The sequence below is a fragment of the Monodon monoceros genome, unplaced genomic scaffold (assembly GCF_005190385.1).
Source record: "Monodon monoceros isolate NGI ecotype Baffin Bay Population unplaced genomic scaffold, NGI_Narwhal_1 Super_Scaffold_22, whole genome shotgun sequence".
In the NCBI taxonomy this organism is placed as follows: Eukaryota; Metazoa; Chordata; class Mammalia; order Artiodactyla; family Monodontidae; genus Monodon; species Monodon monoceros.
The window spans coordinates 97603263-97631088 of NW_021703779.1; the positions used below are offsets into that span (position 1 = coordinate 97603263).

A 27826-nucleotide genomic window follows, 5' to 3' on the forward strand; every position below is an offset into this window, starting at 1 on the left:
AATGATTTTTTTTTTTAGGCTAAGCAGATTCATGGCTGAGGTATGTGTGTCCTGGAGGAGACGGCCCATAGTTTAAAGTCCAGCATTGCACAACTTGATGCTTGAAGGTCATTCATCATAATTTTGAGGTGTTTTTGCACAACAAAAATGAGTGTACTATGTGTGATTCCCAAGTTTACAATCACTTTTCTATAGCTTACCAGACCATGGTTTAGGCCTGGATTTAAAGGCACGTGAATGGTCACGCTTTCTCTCTCCAACTTTATTTCTAACCCCAACAAACAGATTTGTTTCATGTTCTCCCATACTATGCTCATTCCTACCCTGTGACTGAGTTTATGTAGTTTCGTCTCTCTCGTGCCTGTAACTGAGCAGGACCCTACAGGGCCTTCCTGGGACAGGTCTTTCCCCCATATCCTCTGCTTTAGCTCCTCTCTGAAGTACCTAGATAACAGTATTTAATGCACATTTCCTGAGTTGTTTTACAGATGTGAAAACCCCCCACCAAATGGAAGATGTCAACTATTTGATGACCATGAGCACATGGGCCCAGGCCTAAGGACTGATAATGTTAACCTTTGTGACACAGTCCTGTTACCTCACTAACAGCCAGTCAGAGAATTGTGCACCAGCTGATCACATACCCCATGACCCCCCCTCCCTCACCTGGCTTTTAAAAATGCTTTGCTGAAACTCGGGGGAGCTCGGGGGCTTTTTAGAGCATGAATCACCCGTCTCCTTGCATGGCCTTGCAATAAACCTTTCTCTACTCCAAACTCCGATGTTTCAGTTTGTTTGGCCTCACTGTGCTTCGGGCACACGAACTTGTGCTAACATTCCCACTCAATTTCCACACTTCTTTCAAGTGCCAAATAAATAAAAGAATTCACAAACACAGTTTGTTCATCAGTTAATAAGTCAGACCCCCAAAGAAGAGAAAATGGGCTCCTGGTATTTTATTATCTTTTGGGGATGGATTCTAGACCAGTTGTCTTTTCCCTTCTTTGACCACAAAGTTATTAAATGGCCTTTTCTGAGTCAAATTTTCTAATAAACATTTCCTGAGTGCCTGCTCTGTGTCTGTTGGGTTTTGTGCTAGGCGTTGGAAATACAGGAATGATTAAGACAGTTTCCCCGCCCTCAGAGAATTTGCAGTCTAGAGGACTGTAAGCAAATAATTTCACACAATGTAAAATGAGTATTGAGTAGCATAGGAATCCAGAGGAGAGGCATCTAAACCCAGTTTGTAGTAATAGAGGTGCAACCATTGTGGAAAGATCTGGAGGAGGTAACACCTAAGCAGAGTCTTAAAGGATGAGTTAGCCAAATGAGGATGAGTTAGCCAAATGAGGGAGGCAGGAATTTCCAGAAGAAGACACAGCATGAGCAAAGGCACAGAGGTGAGTAACAACATGTATGTGCATGCACAGGAAAGGACACACAAGCTCAAGAGTTTGAGGCAGAGAATGGCAAGAGATGATACTGAAAAGGTAGGAAGAAGCCATGTCATGGAAAGCCACGCATGGCCATGGGAATAATATACCCGAAGCAAGCAAGTAAACAAACCATACATTCTCTAAAATACCTTGCATCTTAAATTTTACACCTCTAAACTTTCAAAGTTGTTAGAAGCTTCTCTACTGTATAACAGGCAGGGAAAATTGCTGGTTGTTTCCTCTGCTTACCACCTACCCCTGGGATAGATAGATTCCTAGTCTCTATTCCCACGGTTACCATCTGTTTCCAGTGTCCCATGCAAACAGAACTTTGATATGGGACTTTGATAGTTTGGTAAATGCTATTAGATTTGCTTTTTAGCTCATTCTTTCATAAAGAGGTTTATAAGTCTTCCTTCCTCTCTTCTCTTCTGTGTCCAAGACAGGCTAATGTAATTCCTTCGTTTTAGCCTTTAGGTCACACCAGTAGCATATAACGCTAATCGGTCTATGCACGTGCACGTGCACACGCGCACACAGACACACACACACACCAGCCTGTGCTGTGTTCAGGACAAAATTAGATGAAACTTGCTGATACTTTCTCCTTACTACCTTCCCATTTCACTCGTGGACTTTCCTCTGCCTTACCTGCTCAGATTCCCCAGGGCATATTTGTACTGCAAATGGAAGAACAAAGGACCTGCAACATAGGATACAGGATTTGGCTGTAGGCTGGTTCCTCTGCACTGTGCTTCATAGAACTGCCGTCATCTTTTATCTGTCTGATCGAATTTAAATCCTTTGAGTTTTCTGATGAAAAGCTGCTACATTGGTAAATAACATTATAATAATACTTTCCTCCCTGGCCAAGCTGGGACGCTTTCTCATAGTTTACTTTCTAGGCCTCGCCTTTCTTGCAAAGTGAAGTCTTTGGTTAGGGTTAAAATTTCCCGTAAACCTGCTCAATAATTTGTTTTGTTTGGCCTCTTTGAAATCAATCCCTGTAAAAGACAACGTTGTCCTGAAGGCTGAGAAAGGTGCTGGAGACATGGACTCAAAAGTTGCTCTTTTCAGGCAGAGCCAGCTGAGTAATCTTATCTCAACTGGCTACTTTTCAAAGTGCCCGGTTCAGGAGCTCTCCCTCTGGGAGCAGTGTTTGCCCCAGGGGATCAAGTGCTTTCTAGTGAGGGGCAAAACTTTGGGAAATCCGGGAGCCCAGGACAGTACAGTCTGTTCAGGAGAATCTTGGGGAACGGAATGGACCCCACAGACCATGCCCTCCCCACCTCAAGCCCCGGTGGAGATCAGCACTTGGCCTCAGGACAGAGACCAGACTAAGAGAGGAGGTTACGAGGAAGCAGGGAACCCCAGAAAGGAGGTAAGATTGCGAAGGCACCTGCGCGGCTCTGAGTCAAAGGCTGTCAGTCATCTCGGCTCTGACTGCTCTGTTCTCTCACAGCCCAGCCCTTTTCCGGGGCCCGGGGCAGGGGATTGCTACATGCCAGCTTGCCAGGGGATAAACGGGAGCCTCACTTTAGTCCCTTCCAGTAATTGACACGACAGGGTGCTCAGGCGGGGGAGGAGAGAGCTTACCTCCATAAATGGCCCCACCCCTGGGCATGGTGGCTCACTCTGGCAGGTAGCGACGGGGGAGTGTGCACCTGCCACCAGTCAAGCTCCGCCAGACTGCGAGACCGGCAGAGCAGCCCAGGGAGCCAGTGAACCATGGACAAGTTGAAGTGCCCGAGCTTCTTCAAGTGCAGAGGGAAGGAGGTAGGAATCTGGGAGCTATGGGAGGTGTGGAGGGCTTGGGAAGGGAAAACTTAAGGGGAGGCAAGTCTCAGATTTTGCTCTCTGCAGCTGTACCCTGCTTTCCACATTTCTGTTCAGCTGCCTTCATGTGTGCCCAAGATGTCCCCATAGAGTAGAGGAAACATAGAACAGTTCTTACTCTGGTGGCTAGATGTCTTAGGGTCACCTCATCCTTTGCCTTGGGTGTGCCCACCACCTTGTGTTTTCTGTCCCTCTCCAGACTGTGTCCATATGCGGGAGGGAAATGAGAAAATGTACTGTCCTTATCTGACCTGAGGAACTCTCCCCTGTCCTCTGAAGTGGAGCGAGCATTGCTCCACCTGGTGGGACAGAAGAATTTGTCTCTGAATATTATTTTGTGGCTTTCAGAAAAGCACTGATTTTACTCTCCAGGATATGGAGAGAAGTTAAACTTCCCTGACAACTCCAAACATCAAAACTACCAGCCAGTATGAAAAAGAGTCTATGAATTTTTTTTCAGTAGAAACTATATTTCATCCTTTTTCTCAAATATCTCCTCTGATTTCAAGAGCGTTGATTTTACCTAATTCATCTTTAAGACTTTTGTATTTGAAATTTTATTTTCCCACCTTCATTTGCCCATCATGCTGGGTGCCACATGTACCCTTTCCACCAAAATTTGGATGATCTAACCCGAAGAAGTAGTAAAAATATCCACCTACAGAGCTTTTTTCATTTCATGGGATAAACGTTGTAAAGTAAAAGCAGCCATCCTCAGAAATCTCCCCAGCCTTGGAAAGTGTCCTCCTTGGCTATGGTTTTCAGGGTTCATTCTCTCAATCTCTCTCTGTCTCTCTGTCTCTGTCTCTGTCTCACTGTCACTCTGTGGTTTTGTGAAATTATGCGTCTGTGGAATTTTTAATAGTAAAAAAAACCCAAGCTGTTGATATTTTCCCTTTTCTAGAAAGTGACGGCTTCATCTGAGAATTTCCATGTTGGTGAAAATGATGAGAATCAGGACCGTGGCAACTGGTCCAAAAAATCGGATTACATTTTATCTATGGTTGGATATGCAGTGGGATTGGGGAATGTGTGGAGATTCCCATATTTGACCTACAACAATGGCGGAGGTATCCCCCCCCCTCAGTTTATTTCCTCTTCAGTTTTAAGTGTGGTGCTTTATGGCCTCTGAGGATATTATAACAACTGAGGAAAGGTACATGATAATATGGGTTAGTGGGAGGATGGGAAATGAGCATACTGCGTTTTATTATTAGACTATGAGTTTCTAGCTCACGTTGGAAAGCTGGCTTCACAAGATGTTCAGATATAAACTTGATAAAAGTTGTATATTTAGCACTTCTGAGCTTCTGATCTGAAATCCCATGTCATCTTCAACTATGACTTCGTCTTCTTAATTTACACCTTCCTATGATAATCTGTTCACACTCAAGTTGTGTTTTGCCTAATTTATAGCTGAACCTAAGCAAAAGGCAGGGAATTCTCGTTCTCATAAGAAGCTCAAATAAATTGTTTGCTTAAATAAAATAAGGCATTACATTTTGGAAATTTAAGTGTGGAAGGAGTTGATTAAAAAGTAATTAAACGTTTTGTACTTTAAGCTGCAATATTCAGTTACATGTATTTCAAATTGGATTGATCATGTAGAAGGTCCTTTGAAAATGTGATAGAATGTAGATCAAGGCTAGGTGTTTAATTTCTGCAAAATAATGCAGTTTATACCTCATAGATCACTAAGGAAGACTCCATTAGAACAGGAGAAAAAAATAAGTCTGAAGTGACACACAAAAGGAAACAAAATGAATTGTACAATCTTCTAGTAATGTTGAAACCACTTTTCACTTACCATATTTTATTTACTTGTAATTACAGGTTCTGTTAGAAGTGTAGAGGTGACATCCCCTTATATTTCATAATTGGTTACCAGTGAAACGATGTCACTATAAGTATTCTTCTTGGTACAATAGGATTTTGTGTGGTGATATTTCAATCTTATATTCCTTATTAATTGGTTATATTAAACATTCGTACTGGCCTTCAGAGAGTTAAGAAAGGGGCTCTGTTTATCAAACACTTTAAGTGTTGGTGACATAAATTACCCTATCTAGAGCATACATTGTTTAATCATGGGTTTGGTATAAATTTGAGCTGGAAGATGACTCAGGAATCGCAGTCTTTTTGGTGTCTATGTCCTAAGGTCCGTGTAGTGGAGAGAAACATTCAGGCTCCTTTCCAACTTCTTATGTTCTAATTTAGAATAGGAAATTCCCTGTGAGTTGACATCATACATAGGCCCAGTACTTACTATAAATTTCCAGGAACTATATTAAACTTGATTTAATAGAGAATTCTTAAACTTAGCTGAAATAAAATGGCATTATTTATTGTATGCTATTACCTCTTTCACCACTTCCTCTAAAAATTAATATATCATATTGGCTCTCAGTTTTTAAAGATCACATCATTTGGGTAATGGATGATCTAGTCTCTCTCAATTGCTTCTTTCTCTTTTACCCAAGGGTAAAAGAGGAACATGAAATTCAAATTTGTCAAATGTTAATAGATTAGATTTTAAATTATGGTCAGGCTTGAAAGACTTGTTAAAATCTGGAGTCATTTTTATCTGTAGGAACTTTTTAACAGTTTATGAAAGAGGAGTATCAGACTACCTTAGGGTCTAGGTCAGCAGGACTAACAATTGGTGACCACTATACTGGACTGATAATTTACCAGTTATGGTTGTTATTAATAATGAAATAATATAAGGGGTGAAAAGCCTTATACAGCATTGAGGAAAATCCTTTTTTGTGTGTGCCTAAAAACCTATTTACACTGGGCTAGCAAAGCGTTGCTTATTGTTGTGTTTAAACAGGGATATTTTGTATTACTTTTTCTTCATATTTATCATTGGTAGGAATTAAACTTCTATTAATCATAGTAATGATGGTATGTACATTACAACATCTATAAAAACATATTTGTCCCTATGTTCTGGTGACTAGTATGTAACAAGTACTTTATTATCTCCTAATTTTTAAAAATTAATTAATTAATTTTTGGCTGTGTTGGGTCTTCGTTGCTGTGCTTGGGCTTTCTCTAGTTGCAGAGAGCAGGGGCTACTCTCCGTCGTGGTGAGTGGGCTTCTCATTGCGGTGGCTTCTCTTTGTTGTGGAGCATGGGCTCTAGGCATGCAGGCTTCAGTAGTTGTGGCATGCGGGCTCAGTAGTTGTGGCACACAGGCTCAGTAGTTGTGACTTGCGGGCTCTAGAGCGCAGGCTCAGTAGTTGTGGCGCACGGGCTTAGTTGCTCCGTGGCATGTAGTATCTTCCTGGACCAGGGCTCGAACCTGTGTCCCCTGCACTGGCGGGAGGATTCTTAACCACTGCGCCACCAGGGAAGCCCGGTTGTCTCCCATTTTTAGTAGAATATATTTTTAGGGTTAGAAAAAATGTAATTCCCAGGTATGATGTTATAGTACCATAATGGGAAAAATATATGAGGAAAAAAATGTAACATGGCTATATGAAATGTACATAATCCAAAGCCTATTTTTATTCACTTATCTCCACATTTTTTTATTAAACTTTGTTAAGACTTCTAGAATGCTTGAACAGTAAGCTTAATATTCTGTCCCTGCCTCTACCAAAAATCTGGTCATAGTTCTAATGAATAGTATTATGCCCTAAAAGCGGGCAGAAAAAAAGTAAAATAATAAAAGGTTTAAAACAGAAACCAAAAATGGGCCTGAATAATGTAAACGTAGGAGAATTAGTCCTTATGAAATTGAAAGTTAATTCTGAATGCATCTCAATTGTTCAGATTCTTCTACCAAAAATAATATTTCTTATTAACGTTGAGTGAAGACCCTTATGACTATTTGGAGAATACTGAACTTAGCTGTAGTAACTTCCACTTTGAACCACATTTAACATTTGAACCCTAAGTCTTAAAAACTGTTTATTTTTTAAGGAGAAAGGAGGGAACTTAACTTTGAAAATATACTATGTGCCTGCCCATTTCGCCAAGTGTTTTCACATAGGCTCTGTGATTTAACCCTTACCACAAACTAATGAGTTGGCATTGTTCTTCCCATTTATGAGGAACCCAAGGTTAAGAGGTCAGGTAAACTGCCCCAGGTCACATAACTGGTATATGATGGAGCCAGGATATAAAGCTAGGGCTACCTGGCTCCAAAGCCTGTGATCATTCAACTTCTCTGGATTGCTTTTTACGGGCTATTGTTTTTAATAATCACAACAACCTCATTAGGTAATACTAGCATCCCCATTTCATGGATGAGGAATCCAAGATTTAGAGAGTCAACTATTTTCTCACAGACAGTAGTAAATTTGGAGGCTAAACCCAGTACCCTCTGACTCCACTATACCAGAATGCTTTCAAAATGTTGTGCTAGTTGTCAAAGTGCCATCCAGATTTGGGCATATAATAGTGCTTTGGTTCTTTTTTTGTGTTTTCTAGGTGCCTTCTTGATACCTTATGCGATTATGCTAGCACTGGCTGGTTTACCTTTGTTCTTCCTAGAGTGCTCACTGGGACAATTTACTAGCTTAGGTCCAGTTTCAGTTTGGAGGATTCTACCATTGTTTCAAGGTTGGTATTAAAATGTTTTCCTTATTGTGCTTATTGGTCTATTCCTGCATATAGCTGTCCTCATATTAAAGGCAAAAGGGCATACGTTGCTTTTCTGACTATTTGACACTGTCGAATTTAGAAATCAAATGTTACTTTATATTTCTCTTTATCTTGGGCTGCAGGTATGGTAGGGGTTAAGAAGGATATGAGAGAGTTGTTAAGGTGTCATTATTTTCCTGTTTTCACCTTTTGAATTCTCTTGGCAAACAGTCTTGTGCGTTAACTTTATGGCTCTGGCTTTTTTTCTACTTCATATGCGGTCTTTGTCTTCTTGCTTTTGCATATCTTTTACAATGCCTCATTCAGAAAAGTTGAAGGGCAGGTCACTATTTGTTCTTGAATACTCCTAATGGAATAGGGCACTAGGAAAGTTTTTTTTTAATGCTTTGATTGTTATTAAACATCCAATAGCCTTTCTGTTTGAAGATTAGATATCATTTTGGTATGTGCTAGCTGCTGAAAACTACTCGTAAAGGCTTCAGTGTAACATCAAAAATATATTTATAGCGAGGTGGATAGAATATAGTGCTGGAATATTAAGGAAGCTACCTCAAAAGCTAGTCTTTTTTTTTTTTTTTTCTTTCCGGCACGCGGGCCTCTCACTGCTGTGGCATCTCCCGCTGCAGAGCACAGGCTCCGGACGCGCAGGCTCAGCAGCCATGGCTCACGGGCCAAGCCGCTCCGCGGCATGTGGGATCTTCTTAGACCGGGGCACGAACCCGTGTCCCCTGCATCGGCAGGCGGACTCCCAACCACTGCGCCACCAGGGAAGCCCAGCTAGTCTTAACATAGGAGTTACATTCAGTATGCTTGCTGTATTTTGAAACCACTGAGCTAAAGAAATTTCAGAAGTTTAAATTTGGATTGTTACTGAGTTATTGAATTTTCTTTACATGCACTTGCAGAAATGCTGTACACTCTCCTTTTAGGACATTCATTCAGAGGATTTATCTTCTACTTGTCAAAATGTTGGTTTATATATGTCCATGCCACTCTCTCACTTGGTCCCAGTTTACGTAAAATAGCTAGCTAGTGGGAAGCAGCCACATAGCACAGGGAGATCAGCTCCGTGCTTTGTGACCACTTAGAGGGGTGGGATAGGGAAGGTGGGAGGGAGATGCAAGAGGGAGGAAATATGGGGATATATGTATATGTATAGCTGATTCACTTTGTTATAAAGCAGAAACTAATACACTACTGTAAAGCAAGTATAATAAAGATATTTTTTAAAATGTTGGTTTATTGATGAAGAGGGAAGTATTGGTCAGCAAGTCGATAGGATATGAGCTTTGAATAGTTTTTTTTTTTTAATAGTATCCACTCTGACCAGAATTTACAGACTTAATAAGAAAGAATAATGAACATGGTTTTCCCTTATGTGAATTCGATGGCTTAATACAGGTCTTTGATCTTAGAACCTTTTTCTGATCAACTAAAAAACTGTCTCAGAAAGTCAATCATCAAAATAATTTTGAGAAGAAAGCTACTCAGACAGTAGTACTGTCTCCCCCCATCAAAAAAAAAAAAAAAAAAGAGAGAGATAGAAAACATTGTTTGAAATAGTTTTCTCATTTTAAAATAGATTTTGTGGAAATTGAGATGCAGCTTTATGAATTAGGAAAACAAATTTCACTTGTTTTTTATTTTAGTCGTTCTCTTTTCCAGGTGTGGGGATTACAATGGTCCTGATATCCATTTTTGTGACAATCTATTATAATGTCATAATTGCCTATAGTCTTTACTACATGTTTGCTTCTTTTCAACGTGAACTACCATGGAAAAATTGTTCTTATTGGGCAGATAAAACCTGTAGCAGATCGCCTATAGGTAAAATTCATTTATTTATTTAAAAAATATTATTAACTCTGCATCATTCTTTTATATTTTCTAAGAAGATTAAAGGGGTAAATCATTTTCTAACCAATTTAGGTTCAATTTTAAGTGAGACGTAGGTTATTGATAAAAGCAGAATGAAGCATGTATAACCTGAAAATTGATTAATGCAATATGTTAATTTCTGAGGGCACCCAGTAAGGCTAAACCACTACTTGGAGTACTTCTTGCAGGCCTAAGTTGTGGGCAGCAAGAAAAGGAAGAAAATGGGAAAGTGGTAAGAGAGAAAAGCACTATTTATGATAGTAGTAGTGTTTCAGTTGATGGTTGAATGTTGCTATCTTTGGGACAATGTAGCATCAGTATTGTAGACTATTACCACTGGGATTGCCTGTGTATATTGGAGGATAAAGTGATAAAGATTTAACACTTCTTAGGAATTTAAAGGTGTCATTTATCTATATAAGTTAAATAAGTCCACATATGAAAAGTTCCTTAGAGCACTAAATCCCAACTGAAATGATTGTTACTCTATAGCTGTCATTACTATAAATATAACCACAATTTAAAAAGGCAGATATTTTCATACTCACCCCCAGCTTAGTAGTAGAGAGGATTTAAGATGCTGAATGTGCATGGCTTATTCCATTTGTAAGATTTCTACTCCACCTTCACCAAGTAACAATTTAGACAGTACTTTAAATATTTCATCATTAAAACTTTTTTTTTTTCCAGGTAAGTACTCTTCTAAAACTAAGTATGTGTCTGTGTATGTATTCTTTTTTCTAATTTTTAGTGACACATTGTAATGTGAGTATAAAGCTAGGTGAAATCTTCCAAGTGAATAAAAGCTGGTTAGACGCCAACAATTTTACCTGCATCAATGGAAGTGAAGTTTATCAGCCAGGGCAGCTTCCCAGTGAACAATATTGGAAGTGAGTACAGTAAATTATCTACATCTTAAACGGATGTTATTAAAAATGTTTATAACAATAAAATATTGATCTGCTCTTTTCTTAACTCATATAAGTAGAAAAAAAAGGGGGGGTGGAGTCAGAGCAAATTATACGTCGTTTGACTCAAATGTTTACCTAGCCTGTGTGAGTAGTAGTAGCCTGCAAAATTAGCTCACAGTTAACAGATTGTCATTTATAAGTTAGTTATTAAATGGGCACAATGTTGTCAGTGATGATTTATACAGTGCTTATTAGCTATAAGCTAGGGCATTGCTTTGAAGGAAAGATAGGCAACTTTTAGACTATAATGAGCAAGTTCTAATGATAAACATTTGGGTGATGAGTAATATTGGGGGGAAAATTGCTATTTAAGGCTGAGATTCTTCATTATCCATTTTGCTTATAATTGTCATTATATGGCAAAAATAGATGTTTGGGGTTATATTTGCTTTTATTAATTTTAAATGATCTCTCTTTAATCTCCTTACTGTATACCTACCCTTTACCCTTACATAACTTCTTTGACTATTGCTGTAATGAGCTTTTCCTCAGCTCCATGTTGTTGCTCTTTTTTTTTTTTTTAAGATGTTGGGGGTAGGAGTTTATTAACTTATTTATTTATTTTTGCTGTGTTGGGTCTTCATTTCTGTGCCAGGGCTTTCTCTAGTTGCGGCAAGCGGGGGCCACTCTTCATCGCGGTGCGTGGGCCTCTCACTATCGCGGCCTCTCTTGTTGCAGAGCACAGGCTCCAGACGCGCAGGCTCAGTAGTTGTGGCTCACGGGCCTAGTTGCTCCGCGGCATGTGGGATCTTCCCAGACCAGGGCTCGAACCCGTGTCCCCTGCATTAGCAGGCAGATTCTCAACCACTGCGCCACCAGGGAAGCCCCATGTTGTTGCTCTTTGTGACCCTTTTAAAATTTGGACCTTGAAATGTTCCAAATATCAAGCTAAGAATTAAAATCCTAGATCCATATATGTCCCTAGTGGAAATCATGGAATTATACCTTTGAAAAAGGTATAAATAATGGGACCATTTAGGTTTGATAACTACAAGTATGATGAATAAGAAAATATTTAATACAATTTAAATGTTTTCTCCATCATTTGAACTTGAGAAAAAAAATACCATAATAAGTAAAATGAAATAATCTGATGTAAGGTTAATTTCTTTCCATACAGGAGCTTTGAAATATTAGGGGAAAATCATAGCTAAAGGAATGAGTGGATCTTTTATTCTGGGGTTTGGAACTTTGGATTGGCTGCAGTTGACCAGAAAGTTCAGAGCCTAATTTTTCACTGAACTATTTTTGCCCCTCCATACAACTGTATCAATAAAAGAGTCACACAACAGTGATGTATTAATAAAATACTCATGAAGCTTCTCCCTGGATGAAAGATATTAAAAAATTCAATGTATTAAGACAAGTGATTGTGTGTTCATCAAAGGGCTTATGTGTTTTCAGTAAAGTGGCGCTCCAACGGTCAAGTGGATTGGATGAGCCTGGAGTCATTGTGTGGTATTTAGCACTTTGTCTTCTTCTGGCCTGGCTCATAGTTGGAACAGCACTATTTAAAGGAATCAAGTCTTCTGGGAAGGTAATTCAGAAAACACATTAGACAGTGATGTAGCTGTTTTCCGATTTCATTGTAGTTCAATGCCAGGTATTACCAAATACATATTTTTTCTATGATGGGAACATTCAAATGTGTGAAAAGCTTTCTAAGTAGGCAGCCTCGCTCTAAGAAAATACATAAGAACACTGCTATTATTAAAAATAAAAGAAAACAAGCAAAAATTAGTACTACATGTGTGCAATTTCTCTAAACTTGGGCCCTTCTAGCTGATACAGCATTCTGAGGCTTGGGAGTATTTCTGTCCTACTATAATAAAGAAGCATCTTGAATGGAATTATATATTGCAATGTTTGGTTTGGAAAGTTTAGATCCTTGTTATATATGTTATATAGGGTAACAGTGTCAGGATTCCCCTTGTTAGAGAGAGAAGGATAAAAACTATACCATTGTTCTCTTAAAGCTTGCAAAAATTGACTCAGAACCTTGTCTCAGCAGAGTCCTCTTCTGAAAAACATTTCCCACTTCATTGTTTTATCTTTTAAACTTTCAGAGAGCATTGTGGCAATTTCTGAGAACAGTATGAAATTTTCTCTGTGAGCAGTTGTACAGTACTCAGAAAAGTAAATGTGTATGTGTTTGTAACTACTAGACTGAAGCTTCCTTAAAGACAGAGGACAGGAATAACTGTGGATACTATCTTTGTGTTCTGGTACAATATCTAGCACAGTCACTTAATGTTACATTGTAATGAGACATGCTGTTAGATCACAAAAATACAGTGAACATCACAAAGTCAGTGGAAACTTTCCAAAATAATGTTGCAATTGCACATTTTTGAAACCTTTGGTTCCTTTTTGATGTTAATATTGAAAGAATCCATTAAAAGCCATTTACCCACGCAATTAATTTTTATTGGTCTCTGGATGACTTGTTTAAATCATCTCCTTGGACATATTATCAAACATAGGACATCTATGGACCAAAGAAATCATCCACATTAATGAAAAGCCAGCCTCAAAGGCAGTCTGCTCATCTGGAACCATGTATTATCTAGGACACAAGCAGTTCACACGTATATATGTGTGCTATCAAGCTCTCTTAATGGTAGCTTTAAGGATAATAATAGCAAGTGTCCAGTATTCACTTAATCAACTTTCATGGGATTTGGACACCTACTAGGAGATTTTCCTTCTCCTTGGGGATTGAGTATCACTGCAGGGTTTAAAATCATTTCCCTTCCCACATCAATGCAGTAATTTACCAAGAGGTGCTATTCAGTCCCCTCAGACATTTATTAGGATACATTTAGGAAAGCATTCGATCTAGATTCCAAGTTACCATTGCTAACGTATTGTGTATTTACAACACAAACCTGGTAAATATTGCTTCATACATCAGAGTGTTTTGAAAGTGGATCATTTGAGAGTGGTGAGAACAGAAAGAGAAAATTATGCCAACATTGGTATTAGTATTATCAGACATTAATAACCTAATGAAATCTTTGATACTTTATTTTACTAATTTCAACTGGCTAATAACTTTATTTGTATATAATTATACACCATGATTTAAAGAAATAACATTAACTTTTGGTTGTTCTTCGTGGTAGGTGGTATATTTTACAGCTATTTTCCCCTATGTTGTCTTGCTAATCCTGCTGATCCGAGGGGCAACTCTGGATGGCGCGTCAAAAGGCATTTCATACTATATTGGAGCACAGTCAAATTTTACAAAACTTAGGGAAGCTGAGGTAAGACAACTTGGATTTCAAATTATCTGAGGAGGTAAAACTTAAAAGCCAACATTGAAAATCTTTGATTGCCATTGAGTGTCATAACATAGTAGCTTGCAAAAGAATATGTACTTAAGTTTATTAGTGTTTCCGTCCCCTAGGATGTCTGATTTAACTATTTAACATGACACTAATGCTCTCTTATTGGAAGTGAGACAATCATTTTTAGCAATAGGATTTTCAAAGTCATTTTATTCAAACTGATTCTATTTGACCAAGAGGATTTGGGGCTTATTAATCTGAAAAAGAATATTTCATGCATGAATACCCACAAATTGATGACTAGGGCTATGTAACTTATCAGATAAACTCGTAGTAGATTTAAAGATTATAGCTGATGGTTTAATGGTCTAATATAAATTTTAATTGTCTTCAAAAGTTAATATCAAAAGTTAATATTATGAAGTTAAAACATAAATTTGAAATGGATGAAGCATTCCATAAACAAAACTGTTACTTGTACCAGACACATAAATATGTACCATGAATATGAATTGGTAACCCCTTTTAATATTAGTCCATCTCCAGACAATGGCTGTGTGTATCATAGGTGCATAAAATCTTTTACAATTTTGACTGCAGACAGCATTGTCAGTAAGTGTACTCTATATACTATGCTTCTATTGATACAGGCTAATAACACTTTCACTGTTTTAGTAGTCATGTCACATTCTTGGAACACATTAAGCTTCTGGTCAGGTAAAACCCCACGGTATTACATTAAAATCAAGAAACACTATAATATCTACCATATTAGTACTGTTAGCCAAAATGGATATTAGTTTTAGTTTGCTATGGCATTCTTTGTGGAACTCATGCTAATTTCCAGCAATTGTGACTTTCTAAATACTCACAATCTGGATATTTAATTATCTGTTGTAGAATATTACTGGTAAGCAAGTCAAATTTATCAGTTTTTAGTAATGGAAATCCATCCTTTACCTTTTTGAAAATTGAGAGGTCAATCTCTGGCCTTCAGTTACCTTCTGTGTGTCCAATTTTCACTCAATAATTAACCATAAAACCCTAAATTATTTTAGAACTATGAACTTTTATTGTTTATGTGTTGGAGATTAACATAGTTTGATGCGTCTGTAGGCCCCTGTTGATTTCTTCATTTATCTTGGGCCTTGTATCTTTTAATCTTCTCTGTTAATCTCTTTGCAACTAGAAGACCATTTCTGGTAATGGATGAGAAGCAAATAAAATGGAAGCTGGGACTCATCTTCCCTCTGTTAGGTTATTACACAAGATAAAAGACGTCAATGTTCTCTGAAATGGTAAACCGTTATATAAATATGAGCACACAAGTATTTTAATTATTGCTGTCATATAATACTGTATTGTAGATGCAACATTTTCCCTAAGAAGTGGACCCTCCATTTTCTTTAAACCTCATAACTTGGAGCACAGTTGAAAAGCCCCTTTGATATTCCTTTAAGTGGCTTTTACAAGCCTCAGATCACCTGGGCTTTATAGCTCCGTGAAACTATCCTGAAAATTTTATATGACTATTTTATACTGGTCTGTGTCTCGGTGTCTCTATTGTCTTTAAAACATCAGAGCTAAGCCTAAAGCTCCTTATGAAACATACAGTTTAATCATCCTACCTCCTCTCCCCAACACAAACACTACCCTCATGCCTTCTTTGGGTTTGCTGGCAATGAGAATTTTTTCTTAGATGCTTTTTATTCTGCTCCAGTCCATACTCTAAACATGCAATCATAAGTATATATTTTTCCCTTTTCTTTAAGTATTTGAACTCTACTGATACCTCTAGGAGAGTAGAGAACCATAGAAATTTATAGCTAGAGGGGTCTCCAGTGACTATTTTACTAACTCCGTCATTTTACAGTGATGAAGTTGAGACCCAGGAAGAGTCACACTTAATTAAATTTACATACCCTGCTTTTGCATCTTGAATTAAGGTTTCCTAATCACTCAACTAATAATCTTGTATATAGCTATGAGATGGGTAGATATAGAGATTATAACTATGTTTGGAACTATATTTCACTTTTATTTGCAGCCTAGGTACATCATGGTATGCAGTAGCATTCTGACACAACCCAGACCTGCCACACGACCTCCAGCCTCCTTCCCCCAACTCACATATGCATACATAATGTATCAAGTCAAAGCAGCTGAGAGACCAACATAAACATGTTGTTCATTTCTTAATATGTACAACTGCCTAAGAAATAAGAGAGCATTTTTTTCTCACATGATTTTATTATATATAAGGGAAATAACCATGATCTAGCTGTCTATCTATCCATCTATTTATCCATCCATTTTACTTCCTACTGGCTTCCTGCCAGTATATATATTATATATATATTTCACTTATATATAACAAAATCATGTGAGAAATAAGATGTAATAATAATCTAACATCAAGCTGTATTCTGAAGACCTAGTATTTATTTCACTCCTAACAACTTTATTTCAATTGAAATTAGAAATAGATTACATATCTTTCAAGGAGAAAATTATTGTTTTCAACTTCCACAAAAGAAACCGAGTATCAATTTATGTTTCTTTTCCATAAAAACAATAATAGCTATCACTGAGTATCCTACTAATTGCTTTACATATGTTATCTCATTTAATTCTCACATCCTTCCTAGGACACATAATTATTACTACTATTATTATCATCACCATCATCTCCATTTTATAGATGATGAAACAGGCTTGAAGATGTTAAATAAATCAAATTCAATGAAAGTGAGACGTACTGGATTTAGGCTTCATTCTTTTTGACTCCAGAGCAAGAACTGTTAGTCACCATGTTATATGGCCTGCCTTCCACTGACCAGTCCTGTTTTCAGAAGGACTAAAACCACACTTTTGCCTACATATATGCCAGCCCTATTATGTGAAGTCTTCACAGTTAGATTTTTCTTTGGGGTAATGTTATATCTACAGAATTTTACTATTAAAATGGATTTTACCTAGGTTAGTTTCTAAGATTTTATTATTGTCCTTTAGCAGAGACACAGGAGGGGTAGATCGTGAAAGGGGGAATGATAAAGGGGTCGAATTAGATGGAGAGATGAGGCCAGCCACGTGGGGCTCTAATCAAAACATGGAATGAGGGTACTGGATGATTGAGGGGATGCCTAAATGTATCATCATTCTTCAAAAATTGCCTAGTACCACCCTTGTTAAGAATTAATGTTTTTATTGTCCCCAAGTTGATATGTGGAGTAAATAGAATTCCAATCAAATTCCCAGCACAGTTTCCATGGAACTTGAAAATTTACTCTAAAATTTATGCAAAGGAGAAAAGGCAAAAAAGCAAGGTGTTTCTGAAGAAGTGAGGAAGACTTGTCTTACCAGATATGAAACAATATTATAATGCTATAGGTATAAAAATAATGTGGTGTTAGCCTAGGTATAGACATACAGACCTGTGGCACAGAATAGTAATCTCGGAAACAGATTCATGAACGTATGGAACTTGATATGTGGCAGAAGTGGGGATGCAGGTCAGTGGGAAAGGGATTGACTATCCAATTGATATAATTGAAAATATCAATTATCTTTGGACATAATTGATAATATCAATTATCTTCAGATAATTGATATTCCATTTAGAAAACAATGTGTTGAGGGACTTCCCTGGTGGTCCAGCAGATAAGACTCCACGCTCCCGATGCAGGGGACACAGGTTTGATCCCTGGTCAGGGAACTAAGATCCCACATCCCACATGCCGCATGCCACACGGCACGGGCAAAAAAAAAAAAAAAAAAGAAAGAAAGAAAACAATGTGTTGGGATTCCTAATTTAATATGCATATCAATTTCAGGTGAACTGAAAACTTAAGGATATAAGCAAAACTTTAAGTCTTTTAGAAGAAAATATAGGATAGTAGCTTTATGATCTTGGGCTAAGGATTCTTTTTTTAAGTCAGAGAAATCAAGAACAATACATAAAAGCAAAGATGAATACCTTCAGCTACATTAAAACAAAATCTTTGGTTCATCAAAGGACACAATGTTAAGAGGTGAAAAATATAAGCCACAAATTGGGAGAAAAAACTAACATATATAACAGATAAAGGATTAGAATCCGAACTACATAAAGAATTCCTCGAGATCAAGTAAGGTGAATAACCCAAACAAAAAATTGGCAAAAAATATGAACAGGAATTTCACAGGAAAAGACTATGGAATATATACACATAAAAACATGCTAAACCTTATAAAGTACTTAGGGTTATCAAAACTCATTTCACAGCCACTAGTTTGGACAGTATTAAAAATTCTGACCAGTTGGCAAGGATGTAGGGGAATGGGAACTCTCATACCAGCTGGTGGGAGTGCAAAGTGATACAACTACTTTGGAGCATAATTTGGCAATATTTAGTGGGGCAATACAGCAGTGGAAAAAAATGTTCAGAACTACATACATTTAATTGAACCATATGAATTTGCCTATATTCTTTCATTTTTGACTTACAAAATTGAAATTTTATATGGTTCAAATTGATAATGGATAAATCTCATACACTACTGAATGGAAAAAGCAGGTTGTATAAGTTTACATGCTTTAAGAAAACTTTTCTATAAACTCAGAAACATGTAAAGCTAAATGCCATATTGTTTAGGTTAGTAAAAATATAAAGAACATTGAAGAAATGATAAACACAGAAGTCAGGATAGCAGTTACCACTGAGGTTGGAAGAGTGATATGATCAGGAAGGGGCACAGGGAGGCTTTAATAGACTAGTAACAGGGCTTCCCTGGTGGCACAGTGGTTGAGAATCTGCCTGCTAATGCAGGGGACACGGGTTTGAGCCCTGGTCTGGGAGGATCCCACATGCCACGGAGCGACTAGGCCCGTGAGCCACAACTACTGAGCCTGCGCGTCTGGAGCCTGTGCTCTGCAACGAGAGGCTGCGATAGTGAGAGACCCGCGCATTGAGATGAAGGGTGGCCCCCGTTTGCCACAACTAGAGAAAACCCTCACAGAGAAACGAAGACCCAACACAGCAAAAAAAAAAAAATTCATTAATTAATAAACTCCTACCCCCAACATCTTCAAAAAAAAAACAAAACATTAAGTCCCTGGAATTTATAAAAAAAAAAAATAGACTAGTAACATTTTATTTCTTAAGCTGAGTAGTGGGTACTTGGGTATTTATTTTGTTCTTGTATGAATATTTATTCATTTGTATATATGAAATATTTTATATAAATGAAAAATTAAGAGTGTGTTTTTAAATATTATTTTCCTTGTAGGTTTGGAAAGATGCTGCCACACAGATATTTTATTCCTTGTCAGTGGCTTGGGGTGGTTTAGTTGCTCTGTCATCTTACAATAAGTTCAATAACAACTGCTTCTCAGATGCCATTGTAATTTGTTTGACAAATTGCCTCACTAGTGTGTTTGCTGGATTTGCTATTTTTTCTATATTGGGACACATGGCTCATATATCTGGAAAGGAAGTCTCTCAAGTTGTAAAATCAGGTATGTAATGCTATATATTATTAACTTTGATTAAGTCAATATAGCTCATTTAAGAAACACTGATATATTTTATAGCAATTAAAGCACTCAAGATTTAGGGTATTGTGTTTTCTTTCTCATTTCATCTTATATAACTTGGTTGTTTTAATGATTTAATAATTCTTAGATGATCTGAGAAACAACAGTACATTACAGAACACTTGTTTAAGAATATTTTTTCCAAATTTTGTTTAATCCTTAATAAGAACTACTTACTGTACAATTGCAAGTATCAGGCATCATGCTATGCACTTTACATGCATTATCTTCATCTGTGTGTATGTATATCTATATACACATACATATAGATACATGTGTGTGTTAATATGTATATATGAATATATGAGAGACTATATATAAAAATTAATCCACATAAAATTACACTATTAGGTCTGAATTTTTAAAACGCACAAATGTCATACAGATAGAAACACAACTGACTTTGAGTATACAGCTGTATCCAGCTTTAAAGGAATCTGATTTGTGAACTTCCTAACTTTAAAGACATTAACTAGGGATGCTTAATTATCTGGCTAAAGATTCTCCGGAACAGAATTCTAGGGTTCTTTTAAGTAGGACTTTCTTATTAAATTTCTATTTATGGTTAGTATCATTTGATGGAGAGATTGATGAATGAGAATAGAATGTTAGGACTAGAAAGGACTTTGGAGATCATCTAGTATCCAGCTCCTCATTTACAGAGGAGTGGATTGATGCATAGAAATGTTATGTCTCGCAGAAGATCGAATCATTAGGAAGTGACAGAGCCTAGGCTAGAAGCTAATTCTCCTGACTCCTAGGCCAGTCCTCTGGGAGGTTGGAGAAACTTAAAATACTTAAAACTAAGTATCATATAACATGACTGAAATTTTTTTATAAAGCGTCTCTAAAGGTAACATACATCAAATAGAATGAATTGAGTGATTGGGATTGACACGTATACACTGATGTGTATAAAATTGATGACTAATAAGAACCTGCTGTATAAAGAGAAAAAATGTGCCTTCCTGATAAAATGTTTAAAATAAGTAAAAAATAAAAACAAAAAAAACAAATAGAAAATAAGATTCAATTTATAGTTTCATTACATACAATTTTGCAGGTATCCATATAGTAATTAAAAGGGCACTAAAATTACACCCATTACCTTGTAATAACCTATAATGGAGTATAATCTGCAAAAAATACTGAATCACTATGCTGTATATCTGAAAGTAACATAATATTGTAAATCAACTATACTTCAATAAAAAAATAAAATGGCACTACACGGCTGTGAAATGTACAGTGAAAAAAATAAATTAAATGGCACTACATATAGTGATTTGGGGTAAACATTTGGAAAGAGAGTTAAAGACTAAAAAGTTAATTCCATAAAGACTAAAAAGTTAATTCCATGAACATATCTTTTGCGGGCCCCTCACTGCTGTGGCCTCTCCCGTTGCGGAGCACAGGCTCCGGACGCGCAGGCTCAGCGGCCATGGATCACGAGCCCAGCCGCTCCGCGGCATGTGGGATCTTCCCAGACCAGGGCACGAACCCGCATCCCCCGCATCGGCAGGCGGACTCTCAACCACTGCGCCACCAGGGAAGCCCTCTAGTATCTTATTTTGAAAATGTTCAAATATGTGAATTTTCTTGGCAACTAATTTTTAATTAAAATGCCATTTATTTTCTTAGGTTTTGATTTGGCATTCATTGCTTATCCAGAAGCTCTAGCTCTACTCCCAGCTGGGCCATTTTGGTCCATATTATTTTTCTTCATGCTTTTGACTTTGGGTCTCGACTCTCAGTTTGCTTCCATTGGTAAGAAATATTCCCAATGTTAACATATCCCTCTTACATTTTACTCATGTTTCCTCTACTTAAAAACATCCTTTTCTTACCCTTGTTGCCCCCCTCTAGCTTTTACTCTCAAAATCATCTTACTGAAAGTTCTTTTTAACTTAAGTTTTAAATATGGAAAAATACGAAGTACTCATGTATCAGACACCCCAAAGGAGCAGAGATTAATATTTTATATTTGCTTCAGATATTTTTTAGAAAACTAAACTGTTATAGATAAATTTGAAGTCCCCTGTGTTTCTCTGTCTAATACAATTCACATTTCTTCCTTCTTAAAAGCAACCGTCACCATGGATTATGTATGTTATTCAGACCATGTTTGTATACATTTTATATGTATCCATAAATAACATATAAATTTTTAAAATTTCACATAAATGTGAAGTTTCATAGCATACATATCATTCTGACAGTTGTTTTTCCTATGTGTTATGAATCCATGTTGATACATAGACATATAGCACTAATTAATTCACAATCTGTTGCCATAATGATGGGCATTTGGATTATTTCCAATTTTTAAAAATTACACACACTGCTGCAATGACTATTCTTGCACACGGTTCTGTGTACACATAGGGATTTTCCCTAGGGTACCCATCTAAAAATTCTGAATTTCATCATATCGTGCTCTTACATAAACCATTTTAATGGTTTACAGGATAAGGTCCAGCTTCCTCTAGTTGACTTTCAAAGCCCTCCAAAAATCTCGAATATGTTTCTTAATCCTTTTACTCATATATCCTTCTACTTTTAGCCAGTACCCTGTTTCACGAACACATTTATTTCTTAAACCTAGAAGGCCTTTCTGTCTCCATGTTATTTGTTCAAATATTCACCTTATTTAAAAGTTCTACTAGAATTCTTCCTTCCCTATAACCCTCTTTCACACTACTTCAGCCCTCGGGAACCTGTTACCTTATAATTGCTACCAATGAAAAGCCTTATAAAACAGACGAAAAACAACAAATAGGGCTCCATTTGATTTTTATCAGAACTGAGGAGTAGTCACTGCCAAGAGAAAGGACCCCGTGGATTTTTAAAAGTAAGAAGTAGGGCCCAGCGTATATTCTCAACACATATTTGTAAATTTGATTAATAGAAGTTGATTTCTGTGATTAAAATTATTGGCAAATGAGTTGACATGTCATTTTTTCCCTTCTGAAGAAACGATTACAACAACGATTCAAGATTTATTTCCCAAAGTGATGAAGAAAATGAGGGTTCCCATAACTTTGGGTTGCTGCTTGGTTTTGTTTCTCCTTGGCCTCGTGTGTGTGACTCAGGTATACTACAGTATTTTTTCATAGACAAAATATTAGTTGGAATGTACTTTATAATCTAAATGAGGAAGCCAAGGTTTAAGAGGATGTTTAGTGACAAGTCCAAGTCTGACTTGCATCAAGATTTTCTGAGTTTTAGCCCAGATTTTTTCCCCATTATAACACAATTTCAATAGTAAGTATATTTTGCAGAGGGGGAAAAAGCCCAATAATGGACAATTTCCCCAATTACAATAAAGTTATATACTTTAAACATAGGCTGTATTTCTTGGCAGCTACTACAGAGCACACACTGCATATCATTTTGATAATCAACTATTCTAAATGCTTATTTTTTAACAGTGACTCAGTATAGAATAAAAGGTACATCCTGTTTGAGATATTTAAAGCCACGTTTGTGTTTACATTTGAAAACATTCCTTTTCGCATTTTGGCAGAGGTGAAACCAAGGAGCATATGTTAAAATCAAATTAGTAGATTCAATTTGAGTACCTCATCAATCATAGAAATAATTAAAAATATACTTAAAAGTAACTGATTTTTTTTGGTAGGCTGGAATTTACTGGGTTCATCTGATTGACCACTTCTGTGCTGGATGGGGCATTTTGATTGCAGCTATACTGGAACTAATGGGAATCATGTGGATTTATGGTAAATAGTGACTATAGAATTATCTACACATTTTACTAAAATGACTTAGTTTGATTCCTTCTTATTATGTTTACTGTAATAGCTAAGTATAATATACTGGACAAAAATGTATTATGAATAAAATGTAGTTAAAGGTATATATAGGCTTCATTGCTGTAATATTGGAAAATGTTTAGACATGGAAAGATAACTTGGGGCCACAATGATTAATGAATGAAAGTATAAATAAGGGCTGAATGCACTCTTTGTTGTTTTTAGGAGGCAACAGATTCATTGAAGATATAGAAATGATGATTGGAACAAAAAGGTGGATATTCTGGCTATGGTGGAGAGCTTGCTGGTTTGTCATTACGCCTATGCTTTTGACGGTAAGTATTAACATGCCATGAATTTGGTATCAATAATATATATATTTAAACACTTTTAAGGTAAACTTGAATTATTCACACTGAATACAGTAAGGCAAATTAATGTCATAAAGTAATGATTTTCAACTTTTACTTCATGACTGGCGCCTCCAAGTTGCCTAAATTACAATGCCTTTCTTTGTAGTATTATTTTTGAGGCCATAGGCTTAAACAGTTGCCATTTGAGAAAATAGCCAGGCTCCTATAGACTTAAAGGTCCTAGATACTTAAAAATTATCAATAGGATAAATTTTTAAAAACCAGTCATTTGCTCATTCCCTAAAAAATATGCTGAGCCATCTACAATGTTCTTAACCTCTCTGCTTAAGACTCAGTCTCTGCCTTCAAGGAATTCAATCTAAATATACTAATTGCTAAGAAACAACACTCAGTTGTTAATGCATTTTTTTTATGGGAAGTGTTTAGTATCTGAAATTACTAAAAGAAACTCATGTGTGTCAATAGAGGCAATAGTTTATGTTAAAAATTGGTGCTATTTAGGAGCTGAGGGAAAGCAAAAGATGCCTTCTTGGAGAAACATGACATATAGACATGATATCTTTAAATAAAAGCTCAGTAAAAGGCTGAATGCCAAAATAAACACTTAATGGGACAGAGAATTTCTATGGACTAGAAATAATGGTGGGGGTGGGGCAGTGGCAAAGCCTTATAGAGGATGCTTTGGTTCTCACTGCCCCCATGCTTCAAAGGTTTTCCTAGAAAAGGCCATTACATAATTTGATCTAGAATTTGTTTTAGAGCGTGTTTTTAACATTATAAGGTCAGGTTCAAGTAGTGAGCGGTTGGGATTTTCACAGTGCTACTAAATATTGTTTTCCTTATTTCACAAGTCTCCGCAAGTCTCCATAATAATATAAGCCCTTTACCAACTTAGAAAATCTAACTACACTTTTTAGCCAGCTAATTTTCACTGATTACTAGGTTTGACAACTGGATTTACTTTAAAATGCAAAAGTATTAGATATTAAATGATATACATTATCATCTATTTTGTATAAAGTCATATATATTAGATTCCACTATCCCTCAGCCATTCTCTTGTAGTTACGTAAAATTATGGTAATTGTGAAATAAACTTAAATTACTGTAATGAAATGAAAGAAATTAACCTATTTAATTCTAAAATTAAACTTGAATATCTATAAAATTCAAGACAGGTAAATTTAGAGGAACTACTTGATGATCTTTTAGTTTTTGCTCATTTTGTTTTGTTTGCTTTACAGATTTCTAAATAATTAGTTTTAATGCTGCAACATTCTAGTAGGTTTTTTTTAAAATACTTTTTAAAAAACTTGGCCTTAGTTTTCATCTTGAAGAGTCACTGTTTTGCCCAAACATATATTGAGCTTGTTTTTTTCTCAGTAAGAAAGTGAAGTGTGCTTTGGTAATTATGTACCAATGTGTGAATGCGTGTGTGTTTTGGGTGTGGAGTAAGGGGTGCTCTGTGTAGTGGAAAATAATAGAAACAACTGCTAAGCAAGGTGCAAAGCATGTTCACTAAAGTGTACTTTACTTTCTCATTGAATTGATTGATATGCTGGCTAGCTTATAGAACAGAATAAAGCCATGCTATTATAAGTGAAATAAATGTTGTATTTCAGTATTTTATTGAAATACATGTTGTACAAGTATTTGTATCTTTTATAAGTATATGGAAGTGCTAATTTTGGAAGAATCTATTCAGAGCCAAATACAAGTTATTTAGATTCGTTCATTTAGTATTTTATCTTCTGGCTAGTTACCTGATTATCTTAGTTGGCTTGAATGTATTTTCATTTTAATTGCTTTTGATAAGTTATTTCTAAGGAATGGAATCAAATTGCTAATAGTGCAAATGAAATCATTAGTGCAATAAAGTTTAATCTTTACCATTTTCTTTTCATATTTTACTTTCGCAGGCAATCTTGATCTGGTCATTGGTACAATTTCGTAGACCTGATTATGCCAAAATTCCATACCCTGACTGGGGAGTTGCTCTAGGCTGGTGTATGATTATTTTCTGTATTATTTGGATTCCAATTATGGCTATCATAAAATTAATTCAAGCTGAAGGAACCATCCTTCAAGTAAGCATGTTAATATTATTTATACTTTAAAAGTTATGGTATCTATACCCGTACTGAGTTCTACTGAGATGACACAAAGCAAATGACCTTTTTCCTTTATATCTATAATTTTCACCTTTAAAACTTCATCTGGTTATAATACATACTGTAATAGCATGTTAAAACTGGAAAAACTCTGGTAAATTTCTTGAACCCAGTCCAGACCCTGAATTATCCCTCTTCCATGGAGGCCCAGGGGAGTTGATTATGACATCTCAATAGGACAATGACAAGGTAGGCTCAGCAGGCAGATTGGGTTCAAGATCTAGGTGAGTGCTTTGTGGATCTAGATCAATGGTTTGACCCTTTCTTTGGTTATTGAAACTTCCCAGGCATACCTGGTTTAGATCCTCACTTAACCCTCACCCTAAGGCCAGGATAGAAATGTCTGAGAATTCAGTGAAAGTATATGAAGTGATATTGTTGCTTGAATGGGTTCACGAAACACTTTCTTTTGAAATCATTTACATACTCAATTATTTTGGCTTTGTAGTTAATACAATTCTGTTAACAATTGGTTACATTTGAGTATCATTTTTTTTGGTAGACAGTATATTAAGAATTTAGATGATCATTTTTTACTTTTCTATGGTTCTTATTTCATTTTGGTTAGCAAGGAGACTTAACACTCTAAAATTTTCATTTTTTTTCTTTACTTTTCAGCGCATTGTAAGCTGCTGCAGACCAGCTTCTAACTGGGGGCCATACCTGGAAAGACATCGTGGGGAAAGATATAAAAATATGGTAGATCCTAGAAAAGAGACTGACCATGAAATACCTACTGTTAGTGGCAGTAGAAAACCAGAATGAGATCTAGTTTTTAAAAATATGTGGTTGTGTAATGTGATTATTTTAGAATAGAGGAAATTTTTATTTATTTGAATGTTGAGTAGAAAAACGTATATACTAGGTTCATAATAGTGTGATGAGCTTTTTTTTCCCATTTAAGCAGGAATGTAATATAAAAATGTGAATCTACTAATGTTTAGCAATGTGATTATTATATTTCTTTTAAGATTATCTTAACACACACATAGCTGCCTCTATTTCACAATAAAATATTAAAAATAATATTTTTCTAGTATATTGAAGGCTTTATTTTGAACTGGTTATTTAGAAAATAGTTATATTTTCTATTATACAAGTTTTTAAATATCACTTGCTTACGTTTTCTTAGTACATAATCCTTCCTTTCCATAAAGCTGGGGAAAATAAATCAATATATTTAAAAGACAGTGTTAAAATTGAAAGCCTCACTTAATTAGAAATGCCATATATATGAAAAAATGGGCTGTGTATATAATATGATGACTGTAGCTTAATACTTTTGGTTCATATGTCTAAAAACTTCATGTATTCATGGCCCACTTTTTCTAGGTGAACTTAGTGGTTACATTCTTTATTTACAAATAGTGAAGTAAGACAGAAAACTAAGGATCCCATGGCCAGTAAGCGATAAATCTAGAAAATGGAATCCAGAAGCTTTGATTACTTCTAGTTAATAGATCAAGTAGAATGATTTTGTCTTATCTGAATAAGTTACTACTTATGGGTGGTAACTTACTTACATACTTACAGAAGATAAACGTGTGAAACTTGTCAAGAATGAGGGCAGCCAAATTAGAAAGTCCTATGTCCCAGTTTGCTTACAAAAAATAATGAAAACGTATTATATCACTAATAGATTTTTTTTGACAACTCATGGGAGTTCTAAGTTCTCCATCCACTTTTTAAAAATTTAATTTAATTTATTTTTTATACAGCAGGTTCTTATTAGTTATCCATTTTATACATATTAGTGTATACATGTCAATCCCAGTCTCACAGTTCATCCCACCACCACCCCCACCACTTTCCCCTCTCGGTGTACATATGTTTGTCCTCCACATCTGTGTCTAGGTTTTTCTAGGTTCCACATATATGCATTAATGTACGATATTTGTTTTTCTCTTT

The 27826-nt window shown here is 36.2% G+C and overlaps 1 protein-coding gene across 1 annotated transcript; it reads left to right on the top strand.

Moving 5' to 3' along the window:
- The first annotated feature begins 3036 nt into the window (after positions 1-3036).
- Positions 3037-27106, top strand: SLC6A14 (solute carrier family 6 member 14). Its single transcript, XM_029240746.1, has 14 exons — positions 3037-3212; positions 4177-4342; positions 7713-7844; positions 9552-9713; positions 10516-10654; positions 12140-12272; positions 13861-14001; positions 19294-19522; positions 21242-21367; positions 22574-22692; positions 23241-23340; positions 23599-23708; positions 25667-25834; positions 26537-27106. Exons 1-14 carry the CDS (start codon positions 3165-3167, stop codon positions 26681-26683), a joined length of 1920 nt encoding a protein of 639 aa, XP_029096579.1. The 5' UTR covers positions 3037-3164; the 3' UTR covers positions 26684-27106.
- The last annotated feature ends 720 nt before the right edge of the window (positions 27107-27826 follow it).